This window comes from Canis lupus, chromosome 11 (assembly GCF_048164855.1).
Source record: "Canis lupus baileyi chromosome 11, mCanLup2.hap1, whole genome shotgun sequence".
NCBI classification, from domain to species: Eukaryota; Metazoa; Chordata; class Mammalia; order Carnivora; family Canidae; genus Canis; species Canis lupus.
The window spans coordinates 65,769,070-65,793,461 of NC_132848.1; the positions used below are offsets into that span (position 1 = coordinate 65,769,070).

Consider the following 24,392-nt stretch of genomic DNA (forward strand, 5'->3'; position numbering starts at 1 on the left):
TTTCAATCCTTATCTTCCACTGCTCCTTTATATCATTAAGGTTAGAAAACATAAAAAGCTATGATCTGCTAGCCAAATACAATGATTGTCACTATCAAAACAACAGAATCTCACAACCAAATATTGGTTGTTCCAAAGTAACTCAGGTTCTTCAATCACATTTCTTAAAGTGCCACAAAGGGAACTATATTAACCACAGTGATACAAACAGTTGTAGTTGTTTACACATATACAACTTGCTGGGTTCGGAGATAAGCATACACCTGGGAAGCCATCATTACTGTAATTGCCATAGACTTATGTATCACTTCCAAAAGTTTCCTCCCATAGTCCCTTTGTCCTTTTCCCTTTTTTTCCTTTGTGGTAAGAGCACTTAACATGAGATATACTGTTTTAGCAAATTTTAAAGTATATAATACAGTATTATTCATCATAGGTCCTGTATTGTAAAGTCAATCTCCAGAATTTGCTCTGCAGAAGTGAAATTTTGTACTCTTGGACCAACACTTTCCCATTTCCTCCTCCCCCCAGGCCCTGGTACCCACCATTCTACTCACTGCTTATATGTATTTGACTATTTTGGATTCCACATATGAGCAAGATCATGTAAGATTTGTCTCTTTGTGTCTGCTTATTTAAATAGTATCCTGTCCTCAGGCCCATCTGTGTTGTGACAAATGGCAAGATTTCCTTTTTCAAGGTTGAATGACATTCCATTGTATACACTGAGTTGTAGTTATTTATACATTTTGGGTATTAACCCCTTATCTGATACTTGGTATGCAAATATTTTCTTCCATTTTGTAGGTTGCCTTTTTATTTTGTTGAGGATTTCTTTTGCTGTGAAGAAGCCTTTTAGTTTGATCTAATCCCATTTGTCTATATTTTGCTTTTGTTGCCTGTGCTTTTGTTGTGCTATCCAATAAATAATTGTCTAGACCAATGTCTGGTAGCTTTTCCCCTAGATTTTCTTTTAAGACTTCATTGTTTCAGTCTTCAAGTTTAGGTCTTTAATCCATTTTGAGTTGATTTTTTTAAATACAGAGAGAGACAAGGTCCAGTTTCATCTGTTTACTTGTAAATTTCTAATTTTTCCACCAGCCTTTATGGATGAGACTGTCTTTTCCCTATGCATATTCATGGCATCCTTGATGATGTCCAATTGATCCTTAGATGCATGGACTTAGCTCTCTATTCTGTTTCATTAGTTTATATTTGTTGTCATGCCAGTACCATCCTGTTTTGATTATAACTTTGTAATATGTTTTGAAATTGGGCAGTGCGATACCTCCAGCTTTATTCTTCTTGATCAAAATTTCTTTGGCTATTTGGGGTCTTCTTTAGTTCCAAATAAATTTTAGAATTTTCTATTTCTATAAAAAATGCCATTGGGATTAAAAAAAAAGATTTTATATATTTGAGAATGAGATAAATAGAGCACAAGCAAGCGCAGGGCTGCGGGAGAGGGAAAAGCAGATTCCCCCACTGAGTGGGGAGCCTGACTTGGGGCTCCATCCTAGGATCCCAAGATCATGACTTGAGCTGAAGTTAGATGCTTAACTGACTGAACCACCCAGGCACCCTGCCACTGGGATTTTGATAGAGATTGTGTTGAATATACAAACTGCTTTAGGAAGTAGGGACTTTTTAACAATACTGAGTCTTGTAGTCCATGAACATGAGGTGTCCTTTCACTTATTTGTTTTTTTTTTTTAATTTGTTTCTTTTTAAATTTCTCTCATCAATGCTTTGTAATTTTCAGTGTATTTTACCTCCCTGATTAAATTTGTATGTAAGTATTTCATTCTTTTTTGATATTATTGTAAATGGAACTGTTTTTTAAAATTTCCTTTTGATTTTTGTATGTTGATTTTATATCCTGTATCTTTACTGAATTTATGTATTGGTTCATAACAGTGCTTCTTATGGAGGCTTCAAAGTTTTCTACTTTTTAAAAAAATTGTTCTGCCTCATACTTTCTGTACTGTGTTGAATTGGAGAGGGGAGAGTAAACGTCGTTGTTTCAGAAGTTAAATGGGATGCTTTCAGCTTTTCACTGTTGAGTATGATATTCACTGTGGCCTTTTTGTAAATGGCCTTTACCATGTTGAAGTGTGTTCTGATACTGTATTTGTTGAGAGTTTTTTTTCTTTATCATTAGAAGGTCTTATATTTTGTGAAATGCTTTTTCTGTGTATATTGAGATGATCATGTGAAATTTATTCTTTGTTATGTTACTGTGTATATCACATTTATTGACATTTGTATGTTGAACCATCCTTGTGTGTCAGGGATAAATCACACTGATCAATGTATGGTTCTTTTAACATGCTGTTGAACTGAGTTTGCTAGTATTTTGTTGTGAATTTTTGAATCTATGTTTGTCAGAAATATTGACCTGTAGTTTTCTTTTTTTTTCTGATGTCTTTGGCATTGGTATCAGAGTGACGTTGGTCTCCTAGAATAAATGTAAGTAATTGCTCTTCTTTGATTTTTTTTAGAAGAGTTTGGGGAGATTGGTGTCTGATCCTGGGCTTTTTTTGTTTTGGACGGTTTATAATTACTCCTTCAGTTTCCTTCTTTGTTATTGGTCTGTTCAGGATTTCTGTTTCTTCTTGATTCATTCTTGGTAGGTAGTATGGTTTGGTGACTTTATCTTTTCCAAAAAAACAATTCTTAATTTCATTGATTTTTGAAAATTGTCTTCCTATTTTTTATTTATGCTTTAATCTTTATTATTTCTTCATTTTGCCAACTTTGTGATTGGCTTCTTCTTTTCTAGTGCCTTGAGGTATGAAGTTATATTGTTTGAGATTTTTTAAAAATAAAAAGATTATGGCTATAAACTTTCCTGTCAGTACTGTTTTTGCTGCCTCCCATAAGTTTTGGTATGTGTGTGTTCATTTTTGTTTGTTTAGAGGTATTTTCTTATTTCCCTTTTGATTTCTTATTTGACCCAATAGATGTTTATGTTTTTAAAATTTGAAGTATTTCTGAATTTTCTCGTTTTTGTTTTATTATTCATTTTTAATTTCATTCCATTATGGTCAGAAAAGATATTTCAAATGATTCCAGCCTTTTAAAATTTGTTAAGACTTGGTTGTGACCTAGCAAATGATCTATCCTGGAGAATGTTCCAAGTGTCCTTGAGAAGAATGAATATTCTGTTTTAGGAATGTTCTGTATGTCTTTAGTGTCCACTTGGTGTATAGGGTCATTCAGTTCTAACATTTTCTTTTTTTTACTGAATTTTTTTGTCTATGGATGATCTATCCATTATAAAGATGTGGGTATTAAAGTATACTACTATTGTGTTGTTTGTTTCTCTCTTCAGATCTATAAATGTTTGGTTAACATATACTGTTTGTTTAATATATACTGATAGGTTTATATTTGATGTTGGGTTTTTATTTGTAATTCTTACATCTTCTGGGTAAATTGACCCTTTCATCATTATGTAATGTTGATTTTATCTTTTCAAAAAAATTCTTTTTTAAAAATTTTATTTAAATTCAATTAGCCAACATCATTAGTTTCAGTTTCAGTTTTCACAACTTAAATGCATCAGTTGCATATAACACCCAGTGCTCATCACCAAAAAAGAATTCTTAATTTGTCTCCTGATAGTTTCTGAGTTAAAGTCTATTTTGTCCACTATAATGACTCCTGCTCTTTTTTGGCTACCATTTGCATGGAATATCTTTCTCCACCCTTTCACTTTTAGGCTGTGTGTGTCCTTAAATCTAAAGTGAGTCTCAGAGTGCCTGGCTGGCTCAGTTGCAGGAGCTTGTGACTGTTGGTCATGAGCTCGAACCCCACATTAGGTGTAGAAGTTTCTTAAATAAGTTAAAAAAATAAAGTGAGTCTCCTGTAGACAGCATATATTTAAGTCTTGTTTTTGTATTCATTCAGCCACTGTCTCTTTTGATTGAGGAGTTTATCCCATTTACATTTAAAGTAATTACTGTGATAGCAAAGGACTTACTATTGCCATTTCATTAACTGTTTTTGTCTGTTTTGTACTGATCATGTTCTTCTTCACTAGCCTTTACTTGATGAATTTATAGTAGCAATAGTGGTAATAGTATTCTTTGATTCTTTTCTCTTTATCTTTGATGCAGCTATCATATCTTTTGCTTTTTGTAGTTACCACATTAAACATTTTCTAGTTAAGGCAGTCTGTTTTAAGCTAATAAAAACTTAATTTCAGTTATGTACAGAATGTGTACACTTTCCTTCTAACACAAACTTTTAGTTGATTTCAGATTTTACTTCTGTTTTGTGTTTCATTTTAGTGGTTATAGTTATACTTATTACATTTGTCTTAATTTTGTGTACTAGTGTTAAAAGTTCTTTACATGCCACCATTACAGTATTTCCTTTAACAGTAACAGTTGTACTTTCATATGCTTTCATGTAACTGTTTAGCTTTTTTGGTGAACTCTCTTTAGTACTTATTGTAAGGCAGAACTGGTGTAATATACTTCCTCAGATTATGTTTATCTGGAAAACTCTCTTTTATTCTTTTTTTTAAAGTTTTGTTTTTTAGTTTTTATTTAAATTCTAGTCCGTTAACATATAGTGTAATATTAGTTTCAGGAGTAGAATTTGTGATTCATCACTTAGACGTAACACTCAGTGCTCTTCATAAGTACCCTCCTTAATACCCATCACCCATTTAATTCATTCCCCTGCCCACTTCCCCTCCAGCAACCCTCAGTTTGTTCTCTATTGTTACGAGTCTATTTTCTGGGTTGCCTCTTTTTTTTTTCCCCTCTATGTTTATTTGTTTCATTTCTTAAATTCCACATATGAGTGAAATCATATGGCATTTGTCATTCTCTGACTGACTTATTTTACATTCTAGCTCCATCCACATCATGCAAATGGAAAGATTTCTTTCTTTCTTTTTGAATGGCTGAGTAATATTCCAGTGTGTGTGTGTGTGTGTGTGTGTGTGTACACACCACCTCATCTTTATCCATTCATAAGTTGAGGGACATTTGGGCTCCTTCCATACATTGGCTATTGTTAATAATACTGCTATATATATTGGGATGGATGTGCCCCCCTTCAAATATGTATTTTTGTATCCTTTGGGTCAGTACCTCACAGTGCAATTGCTAGGTCATAGCGTAGTTCCATTTTTAACTTTTTGAAGAACCTGTATACTGTTTTCCAAAGTGGCTGCACTAGTTTGCATTCCTGCCAACAGTGTAAGAGGGTTCCCCTTTCTGTGCATCCTTACCAACACCTGTTGTTTCCTGTGTTGTTAATTTTAGCCATTCTGGTGTGAAGTGGTATCTCATTATAGTTTTGATTTGTATTTCCCTGGTGATGAGTGATGTTGAGCATATTTTGATGTACTAGTTAAGCCATCTCTATGTCTTCTTTGGAAAAATGTCTAGTCATGTCTTCTGCCCATTTACATTTCTTTTTGGCCCTCAATATCTTATTTTTATTATTTTAAGTTAGACCAACTTAAACATTGTCTAGAATTAAGATATAGCATCACATCATTTGATTCCAGAAAAATGTCAAAATTCATTTGGCCAAAACTTAAAAAAGCAAACACTTCTTCTGTATCCCTTACTGGTTGGACTAAAGTGATCGATATAACTGTATATATATATTAATCTACCTTAACATTTCCATTCATTAGCATTTTATCTTAACATACAAAGCCTTATATGCTATTTCCTTGTAAAGGCTTCCCCCCACAAGATGTAAGGACAAAATACTAGGCAGACACTCTTCAAAGTTTTATTTCACTAACTTCAGGTCAAATTTCCACAACTGTTTTATGGTCAGTAAACTATCCACACTTGGCTTCCCAGAATGGTAGTACTAAAAGCCTTGTGGGGTAAGGAGAAGAGACCATTTTAAGAAGCACTCCATTTACTCATCTTCCACAAGGCAAAAGAGCTGGGCATTGGATTGTCCAACAAAACAAAGCTTTATCAGCATCCAGGAGGGCAGGCAGACAAACCAGGCTGTAGACACTCTTCCATTTGTCAACATCAGACCAGAGAAAACCTACTCCACACAGATATAAAAAGGATCACCATTCATCTTTTCTTTTTCTGTTGCCGCAACATTTTTCTTCTTTTAATCATCGTATCATGTAGTTTCTCAAGTCCTTCCTTTAGTCCATCTTCTATGATTTAGCAGGTGGGCTGTAAATGCCAGGGAGTTGATGAGCTCAGTTCACCCATTGCTAACAATTTCTCAATTTGTTGAGACAGAGACAGTGAATTCCTCAGGTCCTGTTGGTTAGCAATGATAAGTACAGGGACTTCCTGATTTTCTGATATCCTGGTTACTTTATGAAGTTCAGTTTTGGCTTCTTCCATTTTTTCAACATCAACAGAGTCCACAACAAACACAATGCCATCTGTGCATCTGGTATATGACTTCCACAGTGGCCTTAATTTCTTCTGGCCACCTACATCCCAGAAGTGAAAAGTGACTGTTTTAGAATTTCCCAAGGTTGCCTTAATTTTTTCAGTGTTAAATCCTTTGGTAGGTACAGCATTTACAAATTCATTGAACTGCAGCCTATATAATAGAGTTGTCATTCTACCACAGTCCAAACCCCAAATAACAATGTGAGAGGACTGAAATGAAGGCAGGCTGGATAAGATAGAAGTCTGGTCTGACAGTCCATTCCCCATTTCCAGGTGCAAGTAAGTGTTCCAAATTGAAATGTTTTCTTCTTACTGCTTTAAAACCTCTCTTCCTAGGGGATCCAGCTGCCAGACTCCGAAATTGGAGTCTGGGTCCAAATGAGAAAGCATTTGGTAGGCATTTTTTACACGGGGTTTTGTGGGTAGATGCACCTCATGTCCACTCAGTTTAGCTCTCCATGCAGCTCTCTTCTGCCCATTTCTTTACTGGATTATTTGTTTTTTGGATGTTGAGTTTGGTAAGTTCTTTATAGATTTTGGAAACTAACCAACTAATCAGATACGTCATTTGCAAAGATCTTCTTTCATTCTGTAGGTTGCCTTTTAGTTTTGCTGATTGTTGCCTTCACTGTGCAGAAGTTTCTTATCTTGATGAAGGTCCCGGTTGTTCACTGCTTTTGTTTCCCTTGCCTCTACACACGTGTGCAGTAAGAAGGTGCTACAGCTGAAGTCAAACGGATTGCTGCCAGGGTTCTCTTCCAGGATTTTAATGGTCTCCTGGCTCACATTTAGGTCTTTCATTCATTTTGAGTTTATTTTTTGTGTATGATGTAAGAAAGTGGTTCAGTTTCCTTCTTTTGCATGCAGCTGTCCACTTTTCCCAACACCATTTGTTGAAGAGACTGTCTTTTTCCCATTGTATATTCATTCCTCCTTTGTCAATTAATTGACCATATAATTGTGGGTTTGTTTCTGAGTTTTTAAATTCTAGGCATTTATTGATCTAGGCATCTGTTTTTTGCTAGCACCATACTGTCTTGATGACTACAGCTTTGTAATAGAGCTGGAAGTCCAGAATTGTGATGCCGCCAGCTTTGGTTTTCTTTTTCAAGATTGCTTTGGCTATCAGGGGTCTATTGTGATTCTATACAAATGTTAGGATGATTAGTTCTAATTCTGTGAAAACTGCTAGGGATCACATAAAATGTATAGATTATTTTGGGTAGTACATTTTAACAATATTTGTTCTTCCAATCCATGAACATGGAAAGTTTTCCCATTTCTTTGTGTCTTCTTCTATTTCTTTCATAAGTGTTCTCTAGTTTTCAGAGTACAGATCTTTTACCTCTTTGGTTAGATTTATTCCTAGATGTCTTCTGGTTTTTGGTGCAGTTGTAAATGGGGTCAATTCCTTGATTTCTCTTTCTCTTGTTTCATTATGGTATATAGAAATGCAATGGATTTCTTCAGGTTGATTTTGTGTCCTGTGACTTTGCTGCATTTCTGATAATTTTTTTGGTGGAGTTTTTGGCTTTTCTATGTAAAATGTCATGTCATGGGATGCCTGGGTGGCTCAGTTGGTTAAGTGCTGCCTTCAGCTCAGCACTTGAGCTCAGCTTAGGGTCCTGGGACCAAGCCCCAAATCGGGCTCCCTACTCAGCGGGGAGTCTGCTTTTCTCTCTGCCTCTCTTCTTCTCATGCTCTTATGTCATGTTGTCTGTGAAAGTGAAAGACTGACTTCTTCCTTGCTGATTTGGATACCTTTTATTTCTTTTTGCTGTCTGACTGCTGAGGCTAGGACTTCCAGTACTATGTTAAATAACAGTGGTGAGTGTGGACATCCCAGTCTTTTTTTTTTTTTTAAGATTTTATTTATTCATTCATGAGAGACACAGAGAGAGAGGCAGAGACATAGGCAGAGGGAGAAGCAGGCTCCATGTAGGGACTTGATCCCAGGACTCCAGGATCATGCCCTGAGCCGAAGGCAGATGTTCAACCACTGAGCCACCAAGGTGCCTTGGGTCCATCTCTTTATTTAGGATTAATTTCTAGAGGTGGAAGCCCTGGGTCCAAACCCAGAATATTGTGAATTTTAATTGATATTGCTAACTTAAACTCTAAAAAGGTTATATTAATTTACGAGGCCAAAAAAATGCTATTTCTTTGGATACCTAACAATCCACATCTTTGCTAACATGATGGGTAAAATGTGTTTTAATTGGACATCCCAGTCTTATTCCTTACCTTAGAGATAGAGCTCTCAGTTTTTCTCTATTGAAGATGATGTTAGCTGTGGGTCTTTCATGTGTGGCCTTTATGATGTTGAGGTATATTCCCTTTATCCCTACTTTGTTGAGAGATTTTATCATGAATGATGCTATACTTTATCAAATGCTTTTTCTACATCTATTGAGAGGATCATATGGTTCATATCTTTTCTTTTATTAATGTGATATATCAGGTTAATTGATTTGTTAATATTGAACCACCTCTGCAGCCAAAGAAAAAAAATCCCACTTGATCCTAGTGAATTATTCTTTTAAAATATTGTTGGGTTCGATTTGCTAGTACCTTGTTGAGAAGTTTTGCATCCGTGTTCATCAAGGATATTGGCCTATAGTTCTCCTTTTTAATGAGATTTTTGTCTGGTTTTGGAATCAAAGTAATTCTGGCCTTTACAGTTGAATTTGGAAGTTTTTTTTCTATTTCTATTTTTTGGAAAAGTTTGAGAAGAACAGGAATTAACACTTTTTTAAGTGGTAGAATTCACCTGCAAAGCCATCTGGCCCTGGACTTTTGTTTCCTGGGAGACTTTTGATTATTAATTCAATTTCTTTGCTGGTTATTGGTCTACTCAGGCTGTCTGTTTGTTCCTGTTTTAGTTTTGGTAGTTTATATATTTTTAGGAATTGATTGATTTCTTCCAGGTTGTCCAATTTGTCAACATACAGTTTTCATAATATTCTCTTCTGACTGTGTTTCCTTGGTGTTGGTTGTTATATCTCTGCTCTCTTTGGGATTTTACTTACTTGGGTCCTTTCTCTTTTCTTTTTGATAAGTCTGGCTAGGTGCTTATCAGTTTTGTTAATTCTATCAAAGAACCAGTTCCTGGTTTCATTGATCTGTTCTACCTTTTTTGTTGTTGTTGTTCTTTTTATCATTTACTTATGCTCTTATCTTTATTAGTTCCCTTCTGGTGGCTTTAGGCATTATTTGCTGTTCCTTTACTAGCTCCGTTAGGTGTAAGGTTAGGTTGTATACTGGAGACTTTTCTTGCTTCTTGAGGTAGGCCTGTATTGCTATGTACTTCCCTCTTATGGCTACTTTTGCTGCATCCCAAAGGTTTTGGACTGTTGTGATTTCATTTTCATTTGCTCCTATGTATTTTTGTGTTTCTTAATTTCCTGTTTAACCCATTCATTCTTTTTAGAATGTTCTTTATCCTTCATATATTTGTGGTCTTTCCAAATATTTTCTTGTGATTGACTTCTGGTTTCATAGCATTGTGGTCAGAAAATATGCATGGTATGATCTTGATCTTTTTTTTACTTGTTGAGGCCTGGCTGGTGATCCAGTATGTGATCTATTCTGGATAATCCCATGTTCATTTGAAAAGCATTTGTATTCTGTACTTTAGGATGAAATGTTCTGAATATATCAGTTAAGTGTCTCTGGGTCAGTGTGTCATTCAAAGCTACTGTTTCCTTATTGATTTTCTGCTTAGATTATCTTTCCATTGATGTAAGTGGAGCGTTCAAGTCCCCTGCTATTACTGTATTATTATTAATACAATTGTTTCTTTATGTTTGTTATTGTTTTATATATTTGGGTACTCCCAAGTTGGGCGATAAATATTTATAATTATTAGATCTTCTTGTTGGATAGACCACTCCATTATGATAAGGTGGTCCTTCTTCATCTCTTGTTGCAGTCTTCAGTTTAAAATGTAGTTTGTCTGATATAAGTATGGCTACCCTGGCTTTCTTTTGATCTCCATTAACATGATAAATATTTCTTTGTCACCTCACTTTCAATCTGCATGTGTCTTTAGGTCTAAACTGAGTCTCTTGTAGGTAGCGTATAATTGGGTCTTTTTTTTTTTTTTAATCTATTCTGATAACCTGTGCCATTTGGTTGTAGCATTTACTCCATTTACATGCTTCCTGATACATATGTGTTTAGTGCCATTTTATTACTTGTTTTGTCAGCATTTCTGGAGATTTTCTCTGTTCCTTTCTAGATTTTGTTGCTTTTGTTCTTTCTTTCCAGTCAGAGAATCTCCTTAAATATTTCTTGTAGGGCTGGTTTAGTGGTCACAAACTGCTTTAAGTTTATTTGTCTGGGAAACTCTGTATCTCTCCTCATATTCTGAATGACACCCTTGATGGATAAATTATTCTTGGTTGAGTATTTTTTGCATTCAGAACATTGAACATTTCATGCCACTCTCTTCTGGCCTGCCAACTTTCTATGGAGAGATCTGCTGCTAACCTTATTTGTCTTCCATTGTAGGTTAGAGTTTTCTTTTCCTTTACTGCTTTCAGGATTCTTTCCTTATCTCTGTATTTTGCAAATTTTGCTACAATATGTCTTGGTGTTGGTCTGCTTTTGTTGATTTTGATTAGAGTTCTCTTTGCCTCCTGGATTTGGATATCTGTTTCCATCTCCAGGTTAGGGAGGTTTTGCTCAAATAAACCTTCTGTCCCCTTTTCCCTCTCTTCTTCTTTTGGGATTCCTATGGTATGAATGTTATTACACTTTACAGAGTCATTGATGCCATAAGTCTACATTCATGATGAAGTAGTTTTCTTTCCTTCTTTTCAGCTTTGTTATTTTCTAAAATTTTATCTTCTATATCACTTACTCATTCTTCTGTTTTTTTCCATCTTTGTGGTCATTACATCCAGTCCATTTTGCATCTTGGTTATAGCATTTTTAATTATTATTTTGGCCTGACTAGATTTTAGGTCTTTTATCTCTGCACTAAGGGACTCTTGTGTTTTCTATACTTTTCTGAAGCTCAGTTAGTATCCTTCTGATTGTTGCATATTATACACATTTTGATTAAGATCCCTGACCATTATCTCTTCTTGTTCTTTCTTTTTGGGGTGAATTCCTCCCTCTTGGGATTTTGTGTAGGTCTCTGTCTTCTGTGTTATGAAAGCCTGTTATGTTTCCCGCTCCTGAGAGTAATGGCTATATTAAGAGGTCCTATAATGTCCAGGTCCTGGAGCTTCAGGAAGTGTTTCTGGTGTATGCTGTGTGCATTCTGCTATTGTGTTTTGGTTACTTTTTACCTTAGGTCAGTTCTCTGCAGAGTTTCTCTTTGCCTGCAGTGGTTAGTATTTTCATTAGTTTAGGTCTACTTGTTAAAAGAGGCTAGATCCTATTTCTCCTAGAGCTGAAGCTCTGCAGCACTCTGTGGTGAGTAGACTGGATGTATGCAGGAGGTTTGTGCTGGTCTTTTGGGGGAGAGGCCCACTACTCTTCTGACTCTCAGGCACACTTGCCCTAGTTCAGAAGACTTGCAGAGTGCAGAGGGGTAGGGCTTGGTATAAGTGGCTCAAGCCTCCACTGTGGGGTGCTGTGCTGCTCTGAAGTCCCTCTGTGCTGATGGCAGAGGAAGGGGAAGAATGGCATCAGTGGGCTCTCTGGTCCTCAGAGAGTAGAATGTATACCCACCGCTGCTCAGGAAACCCTCACAGAAGAGCAGACAATCTCCTCTCGTGAGGTGTCCCAGGCATCCCTCAGATCACTGCCTTCAACCTATCTGTGTCTGAGTTGTCTGCCCACCCAGTCATGCGGTGCTCCTGGGTTTTATCTCATGTACACTGTCTGTGTTTCAAAACTCCAAATTTTAGTGCCTTACAGACTCACACTGATCCTCGGAGGAGGGTCTGGCCAAGCTGTGGCTGGTGCTAGTTTGTCCCATAAGAGCAGTCACACAAAGGTGCAGGAGGCTTGGAGTTTATGGTAAGGTGCAGCAAGAAGCCAAAGCCCAGGTGACCTGCCCTCAGCAGGTGTCTTGGCTCATATGCTAATGAACGGGGCAGCTCAATATTGTCCACAGGCTCTTCTGTCCCTAGAGAGGCAGTGCCACCTCTCCCAAATACATTCCTAGAAGGAGAACTGTCTCCCACTGCCACCCAGGGGATCCTCAGAGCACACTGTTCACTGTCTGCTCCTGAGCCTTTGCCCTCCTCCACAGGAGCATCTCTATACCCACCAGGCTCTACCTGGAGATGTTGCAGACTTCTAAAACTTTAGTCTCTGAGCTCTGCTACTTCTAAAAACTTGGAAAAATCAGCCACTCTCATTTTCCCTATCAGTGGTTTTAGGGAAGTGCTTTTCTTGTTCAATGCCCTGCACTCTATTCATTCTGTCCTCTCTCTCTGATCAGGGCTCCCTCTCTTCTGCAGCTCTCGTGATTCCTTTCTCCCCCATATCACACCTCTGCATCTTCTAGTCTTCAAGTTGTGGCTTCTTTTCTCCCTCTAGTTAGGCAGTTTCTTCTCTCAGTTCCCAGATTGATTTCCTGGGTGTTTAGAATGATTTGATATGTATCTAGCTATGCTGGATGGACAAGGCAAATATAGGGTCCTCCACTACTCTGCCATCTTAACTCTTACTCTTTTATTCTTAAAGTACAGTTTTGCCAGGTAAAGTATTCTTGTTTGGCAATTTTTTTCTTTCAGTGTTTTTTTTGTTTTTGTTTTGTTTTGTTTTGGTTTGTTTTTTGTTTGTTGTTTTTTTTTTTAATAGAGAGCATGAGTAGGGAGATGGCGGAGAAGGGCAGAGGGAGAAGTAGACTCTCCACTGAGCAGGGAGCCCGATGAGGAGCTTGGTCCCAGGGCCCTGGGATTATGATCTGAACCAAAGGCAGATGCTTAACCAACAGAGCCACCCAGAGGCCCTTCTCCTTATTTAAAATAATTTTTATTTCTTTACTTTTAACTTTTAGGTTTTTGTTTTCATTTATTTTTCTGAGTTTATTTTGTTCATGTATTGCTCTCCTGATTTTCTTTAGTTATCTGTGTGCTCTTTTTAGCTCATTGAGCTTTTTATTTTTTTAAATTATTTATTTATTTATTTTCATTGAGCTTTTTATTTATTTATTTATAAATATATTTTTTAAGGTTTTACTAATTTATTCATGAGAGACACAGAGAGAGAGAGAGAGAGAGAGAGTCAGAGAGAGGGAGGGACACAGGCAGAGGGAGAAGCAGGCTCCATGCAAGGAGCCCGATGTAGGACTCGATCCCAGGACCCAGGATCATGCCTTGGGCCAAAGGCAGGCGCCAAACCACTTAGCCACCCAGGGATCCCCTCCATTGAGCTTTTTAAGGATAATTTTTTAAAAAATTCTCTGTCAGGCAGTTCATGGAGCTCCATTTTTGGCACTGGTTACTGGAACTTTTTAGTTTCCTTTGGTGGTGTTATGTTTGCCTGATTATTTGTGACTTTATAGCCTTGCACTGATGTCTGTGCAACAAAAAGAGCAAGAACTTCTTCTATTCTTTACAGAGTGTTTTTGGGAGGTAGAGACCTACTCCTGAAGGTCACCAGGAAACAAGCCTGCCTCCAGGGGTACAGTTGAGCAGAACTAGGGCCAGATCACGGGGCTGCTTCTAGGTCTACAGTTAGGTCAGTGGTTGGCTGGTTTATTACTGGGGGCATCAGCAGGCATAGTTTGTGTTGGTTACCCAGGTGGGTAGGCTACTTCTGAGTCCATAGTTGGCAGGCCTGTTACTTGGGACACAGATTGGCATGTCTCCTCCCAGGTCCCGGGGTGGACAAGACCGACTCTGGGATCACATTTGAGCAGTTGGAGCTGGTTATGGGGTTGCTTCTAGGTCTACAGTTGGATCAGCAGTCAGTGGGCTTGTTGCTAGGGTCACAGGGAGGTGTCATCCCTGCCTCAAGTCCATTGGGGGGCAGGGCTGGTACCAGGACAATGGATGGGTGGGGCTAGAACATGTACATGGGGTAATAGAGCTGCTCCTGGGTCTGTAGTCAGGTCCTGGGGCAGGGGTATGCCTTCTCAAAGAGTCCTCTGTCTTGGGCTCTACTGTGGTGTTACAACTTCCTACCTGTATTTTGAAGCTCCCATAGTGGCACTTTTGTTTGTGGATGTTTGCCAAATTCATGTTTTTTTGGCAGGGGAATGAGGGCTGGAGACCTCTTGTTCTGCCGTCTTGTTTAGCCATCCCTTAGCTGCTGGCTTTGTTGAATGCTATTCACTTCACACTTCTTTTCAAATTCAAAGGAAAACAAAATAGGAAAATGCCATTTTCTTTCTCTACAGGAAATAATTTATCTTTAAACTACTAATGCCAAAGCGTTGGTTTAAATTATTTATTTAACTGCTCATCCTTTATAGGAATCATTCCATTGAAATTTTGAGATTTTAGATGAGAAAAACTTTAGAGTTGAAATGATAGTACTTTGGGTTGGAGTTGGGACCATATATTGTATAGGCTTTGTGACATACACTTGGTAGACCTCAGTTTATAAAACAATAGCAGTAAAGTAAGTGCTATAAGCCTGGAACTATGCAATCCTTCTTAACAGTTCTTTTTTTCTCCTGTCCACTTCCCTCAGATGCTGAAGGAAGCATAGGTCTGGGCTCTGCAGAAAAAAAACCCCCACAAAACTTCATATAAAGTCTCATAATTCCACATGCCTCTCTTGTCCTTCTTTGTATCTTTTTTTTGTTCCAAATTTTGCATTTCAAAGTCTCAAAGAAGTAAGTAGCAGTGACCCATTTTTCAGAGAGCAAGGTAAGAAAATAAATAGGCCAAGCTAAGATTCATCTTAGAGAAAAGTGAAAAGGGGACATAGTGAGGACATTCAAATATTAACCATTTTTGTTCCTTCACACACAGTCATCTATGTTTTATTTGTGCTTTTTCTGTAATTTCTCATATAGTTTCTTCTGCATGTTGATATTCTTATCTGTGAAGGCCACCTGCTCAGCTGAACATCTTGGCTGGAAGTGATTGCTCTCTTACCTCCTCATGCTTTTCTGGGGGTACCACTTATAGTCTAACTTACTATGTTCATATCTTTCTTACTAAATTAGGCAAGAATCATGCCAATTTTCTATGGCCTACAAAGCCTGGCTTCTCAAAGTATAATCTCCAATCCAGCAGCATACACATGATTGAGAGCTTGTTAGAAATTGGGCATCATGGGCTCTGCTACAGACCTATTCAATGAGAATCAACATTTTAGCAAGATCCCCAAATTTATTGTATGATCACTAAAATTGAGCCTTTGCTAAAATCAGTGGGCTTGGTATTTTACATTATATTATCCAAGAACCATCTTATAACACACTAACTAGCAATGCCCAAGGACTTATTTTTATTCATTTACTAGAAGCTCTTGCCAGTTATAACATTGTTATTCTGTTATGCTTTAAATATTTTGGGTAATTTGGATACCATTACCTTCTTCATTGCAGGTCTTAGTCATCAAAGATTCAGCACGAGTGTCTTTTTCAAGTTCATTTCTTCCATCAAGTACTTGTCTGTTTTTTTAATTGAAAAAAGAGATTAAAAAGAAAGGATGGAGTTAATATTGAATACTTGCAAATTTCTGAAGTTTTAAAAAATGTAATAAAAACATTTCCTTGGAACCTTTCAACAATACAATCGTTTAAATACCATAATGTTACAAACAATGAAAATTGTTTTCAATTTTTCCCATCATCAAATAATTTATAGGACATTTTTGAACAATTAAATTCAAATTTAAGATACAAATAAAATGTTTTACATATATGATTTTCAAAAGAAGTAATAGGAACAAAGTGAGTCTCTTAAACTGCTGGGATTTAGACTATTAATATGCATGGTAAAATATTTCCTATTAAATAAATTTTATTTTCCTAGTTTTAAAAGTAATCTATAACTGTAGAAAAATTTAAAAACTGCAGGAAAAAAACATTAACATAATTCAAATATCCAGAGTTCTCACCTGGATAATTAGCTCCTATACTTATTATTATGCATTTTTAAAAACAAAGCTGAGATAATATTGCCTTATAAAATTTTATATAGCTCTCATACATTTTTTGTTAAATTTTTTATTTAAATTATTATACATTAAAATGAACTTTTTTTAAAAAAGGATTTTATTTATTTACTCATGAGAGACACACAGAGAGAGAGGCAGAGACACAGGCCGAGGGAGAAGCAGGCTCCATGTGGGGAGCCTGACCTGGGACTCGATCAGGGACTCCAGGATCATGCTCTGGGCTGAAGGCAGCGCTAAACCGCTGAGCCACCCAGGCTTCCCTAAAATGAACTTTTAAAGGTATAGTTTCGGGATCCTTGGGTGGCGCAGCGGTTTGGCGCCTGCCTTTGGCCCAGGGCGCGATCCTGGAGACCCCGGATCGAATCCCACATCAGGCTCCCGGTGCATGGAGCCTGCTTCTCCCTCTGACTATGTCTCTGCCTCTCTCTCTCTCTCTCTCTGTGACTATCATAAATAAATAAAAATTAAAAAAAAAATTTAAAGGTATAGTTTCTAGGGGCATCTGGCTAGCTCAGTTGGAAGAGAATGTGACTCTTGATTTCAGGATTGTGAGTTTGAGCTTCACTTTGGGTATAGAGATGATGTAAAAATAAAAATCTTTAAAAAAATAGATATCTATTCTATGAATTTAACAGATGTATAGATAGATATATGTTACTGCTGGGGTGCCTGGGTGGCTCAGTTCGGTTAAGCAGTCTGCTTCTGATTTCAGCTCAGGGAATGATCTCAGGGTTCTGGGATAGAGCCCCCCCTAGTCAGGCTCTGTGCTCAGCAGGGAGTCCCCTTAAGGATTCTCTTTCCCCCTCTCCTCCTTCCCTCTCTAAAATAAACAAACATCTTTAAAAAAAAGATTTCTGTTCTGCTACCACAATCAGAATACAAAATAGTCTCAGCATGCCAAAAAAACTCTCTCACTTAACAGTCACACTTTCCCCTATTAGTAACCCCACTAGTCTTTCCTTGATAACTACAGTTTTGACTTCAGGACTGTCATGTAACTATAATCCTAGGTAAAAACTTGTGACAGGATTCCATCACTTAGTGTAATGTTCTTGATATTCATCTAAGATGTTACATTCGATAGTTTACTTTTTATTGCTGAGGAGTATTTCACTGTATAGATGCTATCAGTTTATTCATCTTTTGAAGGATATTTGTTTTTCCAGGTTTTGGTGACTATAAATAAAATGACTCTAACCATTCATGTAGAGGTTTTTGTGTGATATAAGGTTTCATTTCTCTAGTGTAAATATGCAAGAATATGATTGCTGGCTCATATGGTAAATATATGTTTAATTTTGTAGAAAGCTACAGAATTTTTTCCAAGATGGCTCTACCATTTGGTATTCTCATCAGCAGGGTATAGAGAGTTTTGTTCCTGTGCATCCTAACTAGTGGTTGGTATTATAAGTATTTTTTTTGTTATTATAGACAATGTAGTAGGTATGCAGAGGTAGTTCATTGTGGTTTTGATTTTGCATTTCCCTCATGGCTAATGACATTGAATATTTTCTCATGTGCTTTTTTGTTTTTTTTTAAGATTTTTTTAGGGGGATCCCTGGGTGGCTCAGCGGTTTAACTCCTGCCTTCGGCCCAGGGCATGATCAAGATTGTGCTTTTAGTGTCAGATCTGAGAATTCTTAGTCTAATCCCAGATAATGAAGATTTATTCCTATACTTTCTTTTAAAAATTTTATAGTTTTGCATTTTATATTTAGGTGTAGAATCCATTTTAAGTTAATTATTGAATAAGGTGTGAGGTTTAGTTTGGGGCTCATTGCTTTTACACATAAGATGTCCAGTTGTTCCAGTACCATTTGTTGAAGAGTACTCTTTCTCCATTGAATGGCTTTTGTACTTTTGTCAAAAATCAATGGGGCATATATATACATAGATTTATTTCTGGATGGTCTATTCTATTTCATTAATCTATGTGTCCTTTTTATAATACTGCACTTTCTTGATTAGTATAGTTGTAGAGTAGGGAATAACAAACCACAGTCCATGAGATTAATTAAGGTAATTTACAGAAACTTTATTTTTGTAGATAAAGTTTTATTGAAATACATCCACACCTATTTGCGTATTGTCAGTGGCTGCTTTTTGCTGTCATAGCTATCTATGACAGGGACTCTATGATTTTCAAAACCTAAAACATTTACTAAATGACCCTTCACAGAAAATGTTTGCTAATTCTTGCTTTAGAAAACGTCTTAATATCACGCATGATTTTTCCAACATTATTTCCCTTCTTCAAAATTGTGTTTGCTATTCCAATTCCTATCCTTCTGTATAAATTTTGGAATCAGCTTCTCTGTATCTATGTAAAATCATTCTGAGATGTTGATTAAAATTGTATTAAATGTTTAGATTAATCAGAAGACAACTGACATGCATACCATGTTGAGTCTTTTGGTCCATAACTATGGGGCCTGTCTCCATTTATTTTGGTCTTTGGTTACTTTAAGCAGTATTTAGAACTCCCTGAAGACAAAGACCAGGAACAGATGGCTTCACAGGTAAATTCAACCAAACATTTTTTTTTCTAAATTTTAATTAAAATTCCAGCTAGTTAAAATACAGTGGGATATTTGTTTCAGGTGTAAAATTTAGTGATTCATCACTTACGTACAACATCCAGTGCTCATCACAACCCGTGCTCTCCTTAATGCCTGCCCATCACTTATTTAACCCATCCAGTCACCTACCTACCTTCCAGTTTTCTATAGTTAAAAATCTGTTTCTTGGTTTGTTTTCTCCTCCCCCCGAAGTTATTCCATTTTGTTTTAAAAATGCCACATATGAGTGAAATCATAGAGTGTCTGTCTTCCTCTGACTGACTTTGCTTAGCATAATATACTCTAGCTCTATCTATTTCATTGCAAATGGCAGAATTTCATTCTTTTTGATGGCTAAGTAATATTTTATTGTATATATAAATCATCTTTTCTTTATTCATTCATCAGCCCATGGGCATTCGAGCTCTTTCCATAGTTTGGCTATTGTTGATAATGCTACTATAAACAGCAGGATAGATGTGTCCCTTTGTATCTGTATTTCTATATTCTTTGGGTAAATATGGAGCAGTGCAATTGCTAGGTCATAGGATAGTTCCATTTTTAACATTTTGAGGAACCTCTGTACTGTTTTACACAGTGGTTGCACCAGTGGATTGCATTCCTGCCAATAGTGTAAGAGAATTCCATTTCCTCTCCATTCTCACCAACACCTGTTGTTTCCTGTGTTGTTAATTTTAGCCATTCTGAGTGGTGTGAAGTGGTGTCTCATTATAGTTTTGATTTGTATTTCCCTGGTGATGAGCGATGTTGAGCATATTTTGATGTGCTGGTTAAGCCATCTCTATGTCTTCTTTGGAAAAATGTCTAGTCATGTCTTCTGCCCATTTCTTAAACTGGATTATTTGTTTTTTGGATGTTGAATTTGGTAAGTTCTTTATAGATTTTGGAAACTAACCAACTAATCAGATACGTCATTTGCAAAGATCTTCTTTCATTCTGTAGGTTGCCTTTTAGTTTTGCTGATTGTTGCCTTCACTGTGCAGAAGTTTCTTATCTTGATGAAGGTCCCAGTTGTTCACTGCTTTTGTTTCCCTTGCCTCTACACACGTGTGCAGTAAGAAGGTGCTACAGCTGAAGTCAAACGGATTGCTGCCAGCGTTCTCTTCCAGGATTTTAATGGTCTCCTGGCTCACATTTAGGTCTTTCATTCATTTTGAGTTTATTTTTTGTGTATGATGTAAGAAAGTGGTTCAGTTTCCTTCTTTTGCATGCAGCTGTCCACTTTTCCCAACACCATTTGTTGAAGAGACTGTCTTTTTCCCATTGTATATTCATTCCTCCTTTGTCAATTAATTGACCATATAATTGTGGGTTTGTTTCTGAGTTTTTAAATTCTATTCCATTGATCTAGGCATCTGTTTTTTGCTAGCACCATACTGTCTTGATGACTACAGCTTTGAAATAGAGCTGGAAGTCCAGAATTGTGATGCCGCCAGCTTTGGTTTTCTTTTTCAAGATTGCTTTGGGTATCAGGGGTCTATTGTGGTTCTATACAAATGTTAGGATAGTTTGTTCTAATTCTGTGAAAACTACTGGTGGTATTTTGATAGGGATAACATTAAATGTGTAGATTATTTTGGGTAGTAAAGATATTTTAACAATATTTGTTCTTCCAATCCATGAACATGGAAAGTTTTCCCATTTCTTTGTGTCTTCTTCTATTTCTTTCATAAGTGTTCTCTAGTTTTCAGAGTACAGATCTTTCACCTCTTTTTTTCTCAAGATTTTATTTATTTATTTGAGAGATAGAGAACATGAGGAGGGACAGAGGGAGAGGAAGAAGCAGGCTCTCCGCTGAGCAGAGAGCCTGATATGGGGTTTGAGCCCAGGATCCTGGGATCATGACCTGAGCAGAAGGCAGTTGTTTAATCGATTAAGCCACCCAGGCATCCCCACATCTTTGGTTAGGTTTATTTCTAGGTATCTTCCCATTTTTGGTGCAGTTGTAAATGAGATTGATTCCTTGATTTCTCTTTCTGGTGCTTCAGTATGGTGTATAGAAATGCAACTGATTTCTGTACATTGATTTTGTACCCTGTAAATTTATGGAATTCATATAACAGTTCTAGCAGTTTTGGGTGGAGTCTTTTGGGTTTTCTATATATATAGTATTGTGTCATCTACAAATAGGGGAAATTGACTTCTTCCTTCCTTATATGGATGCCTTTTATTTCTTTTGTTATCTGATTGCTTAGGCTAAGGCTTCAAGTAAATGTTAAGTAACAGTGGTGAGAGTGAACATCCCTGTCTTATTCCTGACCTTAGAGATAAAGCTGTTTTTCCCTATTGAAGATGATGTTAGCTGTGTACTTTTTGTATATGGCGTTTATTATGCTGAGGTATGCACCCTCTATCCCTGCTTTGTTGAGAGATTTTATCATGAATGGATGTTGTACTCTATCATACAGTTTTTCTGCGTCTCTTGAAATGATCATATGGTTCTTTTATTTATGTGGTGTAGCAGGTTGACTGATTTACAGATATTGAACCACCTCTACAACCCAGAAAAGAAATCCCACTTGATCCTGGTGAATTATTCTTTTAAAGTATTGTTGGATTCAGTCTGCTAGTACCTTGTGGAGAAATTTTGCTTATAGTTCTCCTTTTGAATGGGGTCTTTGTCTGGTTTTGGAATGAAGGTAATACTGGCCTTGTAAAATGAATTTGGAAGTTTTATTTCCATTTCTATTTTTTGGAATAGTTTCGAATAGTTTGAAACTTTTAAATGTTTTGTAGAATTCACCTGTGAAGCCATCTGGCTCTGGACTTTTGTTTATTGGGACACTTTTGGTAGTTTATATATTTCTACAAATTGATTGATTTTTCTCAGGTTGTCCAATTTGTTGACACATAGTTTTTCATAATATTTTCTTATAATTGTTTATATTACTGTGGTGTTGGTTGTTATATCTCTGCTCTCATTTGTGATTTTTCCTTACTTGGGTCCTTTCTCTTTTCTTTTTGATAAGTCTGGCTAGAGGCTTATCAGTTTTGTTAATTCTTACAAAGAACCAGTTCCTGGTTTCATTGATCTGTTCTACTTTTTTTTTTTGTTCTTTTTATTATCATTTATTTATGCTCTGATCTTTATCAGTTCCCTTCTGCTGGCTTTAGACATTATTTGTTGTTCCTTTACTAGCTCCGTTAGGTGTGTGTAAGGTTAGGTTGTATATTGGAGACTTTTCTTGCTTCTTGAGGTAGGCCTGTATTGCTCTTTTAGCTACTTTTACTGCATCCCAAAGGTTTTGGACTGTCATGTTTTCATTTTCATTTGTTTCCATGTATTTTTAAAAATGTCTTTGATTTCCCGGTTGACTCATTCATTGTTTAGCAGCATGTTGCTTAGTCTCCATGTATTTGTGGTCTTTCCAGATATTTTCTTGTGGTTGACTTCTGGTTTCATAGCATTGTGGCCAGAAAATATGCATGATATGATTTCAGTTTTTTTGTACTTTTTGAGGCCTGATTTGTGACCTACTATGTGATCTCTTCTGGATAATGCCCCATGTGCATTTAAAAGAAAATTTATATTCTGTACTTTAGGATGAAATGTTCTGAATATATCTGTTAAGTGTCTCTCGGTCAGTGTGTCATTCAAAGCTACTGTTTCCTTATTGATTTTCTCCTTAGATGATCTTTCCATTGATGTAAGTGGAGCGTTCAAGTCCCCTGCTATTACTGTATTATTATTAATAAAATTGTTTCTTTATGTTTGTTAATGTTTTATGTATTTGGGTGCCCCCAGGTTGAGGGCAAAAATATTTATAATTATTAGATCTTCTTGTTGGATAGACCCCTTCATTATGATATAGTGCCCTTCTTCATCTCTTGTTGTAGTCTTCAGTTTAAAATCTAGTTTGTCTGATATAAGCATGGCTCCCTGGCTTTCTTTTGACTTCCATTAACATGATAAATATTCCTCTATCTATCACCTCACTTTCAGTCTGCATGTGTCTTTAGGTCTAAACTGAGTCTCTTGTAGGTAGCGTATAGTTGGGTCTTTTTTATTTTTTTAATCTATTCTGATAACCTGTGTCATTTGGTTGTAGCATTTAGTCCATTTACATTCAGAGTGCTTCCTGATACATATGTGTTTAGTGCCATTTTATTACTTGTTTTGTCAGTGTTTCTGGAGATTTTCTCTGTTCCTTTCTAGATTTTGTTGCTTTTGTTCTTTCTTTCCAGTCAGAGTCCCCTTTAATTTTCTTGGGGCTGGTTTAGTGGTCATGAATTCCTTTAGGTTTTGTTTGTCTGGGAAACTCTTTATCTCTCCTTGTATTCTGAATGACATCTTGCCAGATAAAGTATTCTTGGCTGTGTATTTTTTCCATTCAGCACATTGAATATATCCTGCCACTCCCTCTGGCTTGCCAGATTTCTGTGGAGAGATCTGTAGCCAGGCCTGTGGGTTTCCCTTGTAAGTTAGGGACTTCTTTTTTCTTTCTGCTTTTAGGTGTTTTTCTCTATCAGTATATTTTGAAATTTTAATTACAGCATGCCTTGGTATTGGCTTACATTTGTTGATTTAGATGGGAGTTCTCTGTGCCTTCTGGATTTGGATGTCTGTTTCCTTCTCCAGGCTAGGGAAGTGTTCAGTTTTATTTCCCCGGATATATTTTCCATCTCCTTTTCTCTCTCTTCTTCTTTTGAGACTCTTAATACAATTGCTATTATATTTGATAGAGTCAGTGAATTCCTCAAGTCTATTCTCATGATCCATAATTCTTCTCTGGTTTGTTTTACTTCCTCTTTTTCCATTATTCTATCTTCTGTATCACTTACTTATGTCTTTGCTTCTTCTATCCTGGTGCTCATTACATCCTGGTGTACAATTACATTTGAATTTCAATTATTGGATCTTTCATTTCTATTTTTAAAAATTATTTTCCCTCTGTAGTAAGGATCTCCTTGAAGTCTTCAGTATTTTTCTCAAGCTCAGTGAGATATCCTTATAATTGTTGCTTTAAATTCTTTTTCTTTTAAAGATTTTATTTATTTATTCATGAGAGATACACAGAGAGAGGCAGAAATTCCAGCAGAGGGAGAAGCAGGCTCCTTGTAGGGAGCCCAATGTGAGACTTGATCCCAGGACCAAGATCTCACCCTGAGCCAAAGGCAGACACTTAACCATGGAGCCACCCAGGCATCCCTGTTGCTTTAAATTCTTTATCAGGCATATTACTTATATCTGGTTTGGTTAGATCTCTGACTGTGCCTTTTTCTTGTTTCATTTGGGATGAATTCCTCCATCTTGGCAGTTTGTTTAAGTCTCTTCTTCTTTGTGTTAGGAAAGCCTGTTATGTTTCCTGTTCCTCAGAGTAATGGCTTTATGAAGAAGAGGTCTTATGGTGTCCAGGGTCTGGCA

At 36.7% G+C, this 24,392-nt stretch overlaps 2 protein-coding genes across 13 annotated transcripts in view; both read right to left on the reverse strand.

The window, feature by feature from the left end:
• WDPCP (WD repeat containing planar cell polarity effector) overlaps window positions 1–24,392 on the reverse strand; it is a 429,099-nt gene that overhangs the window by 27,483 nt on the left and 377,224 nt on the right. For all 12 annotated transcript variants that reach the window (XM_072768570.1, XM_072768566.1, XM_072768568.1 and 9 more), the window contains one exon: window positions 15,860–15,939. In XM_072768570.1, the coding sequence (XP_072624671.1) occupies window positions 15,860–15,939 (80 nt within the window). The remainder of the gene's footprint in view (window positions 1–15,859; window positions 15,940–24,392) is intronic.
• On the reverse strand, window positions 5,853–6,674 carry LOC140642320 (ADP-ribosylation factor-like protein 4A). Its single transcript, XM_072842707.1, has one exon. It carries the CDS (start codon window positions 6,672–6,674, stop codon window positions 6,165–6,167), a length of 510 nt encoding a protein of 169 aa, XP_072698808.1. The 3' UTR covers window positions 5,853–6,164.

Excerpts from the sequence above, each read along its gene's own strand:
- LOC140642320 (XM_072842707.1), bottom strand. The coding sequence starts at position 6,674 with ATGGGGAATGGACTGTCAGACCAGACTTCTATCTTATCCAGCCTGCCT.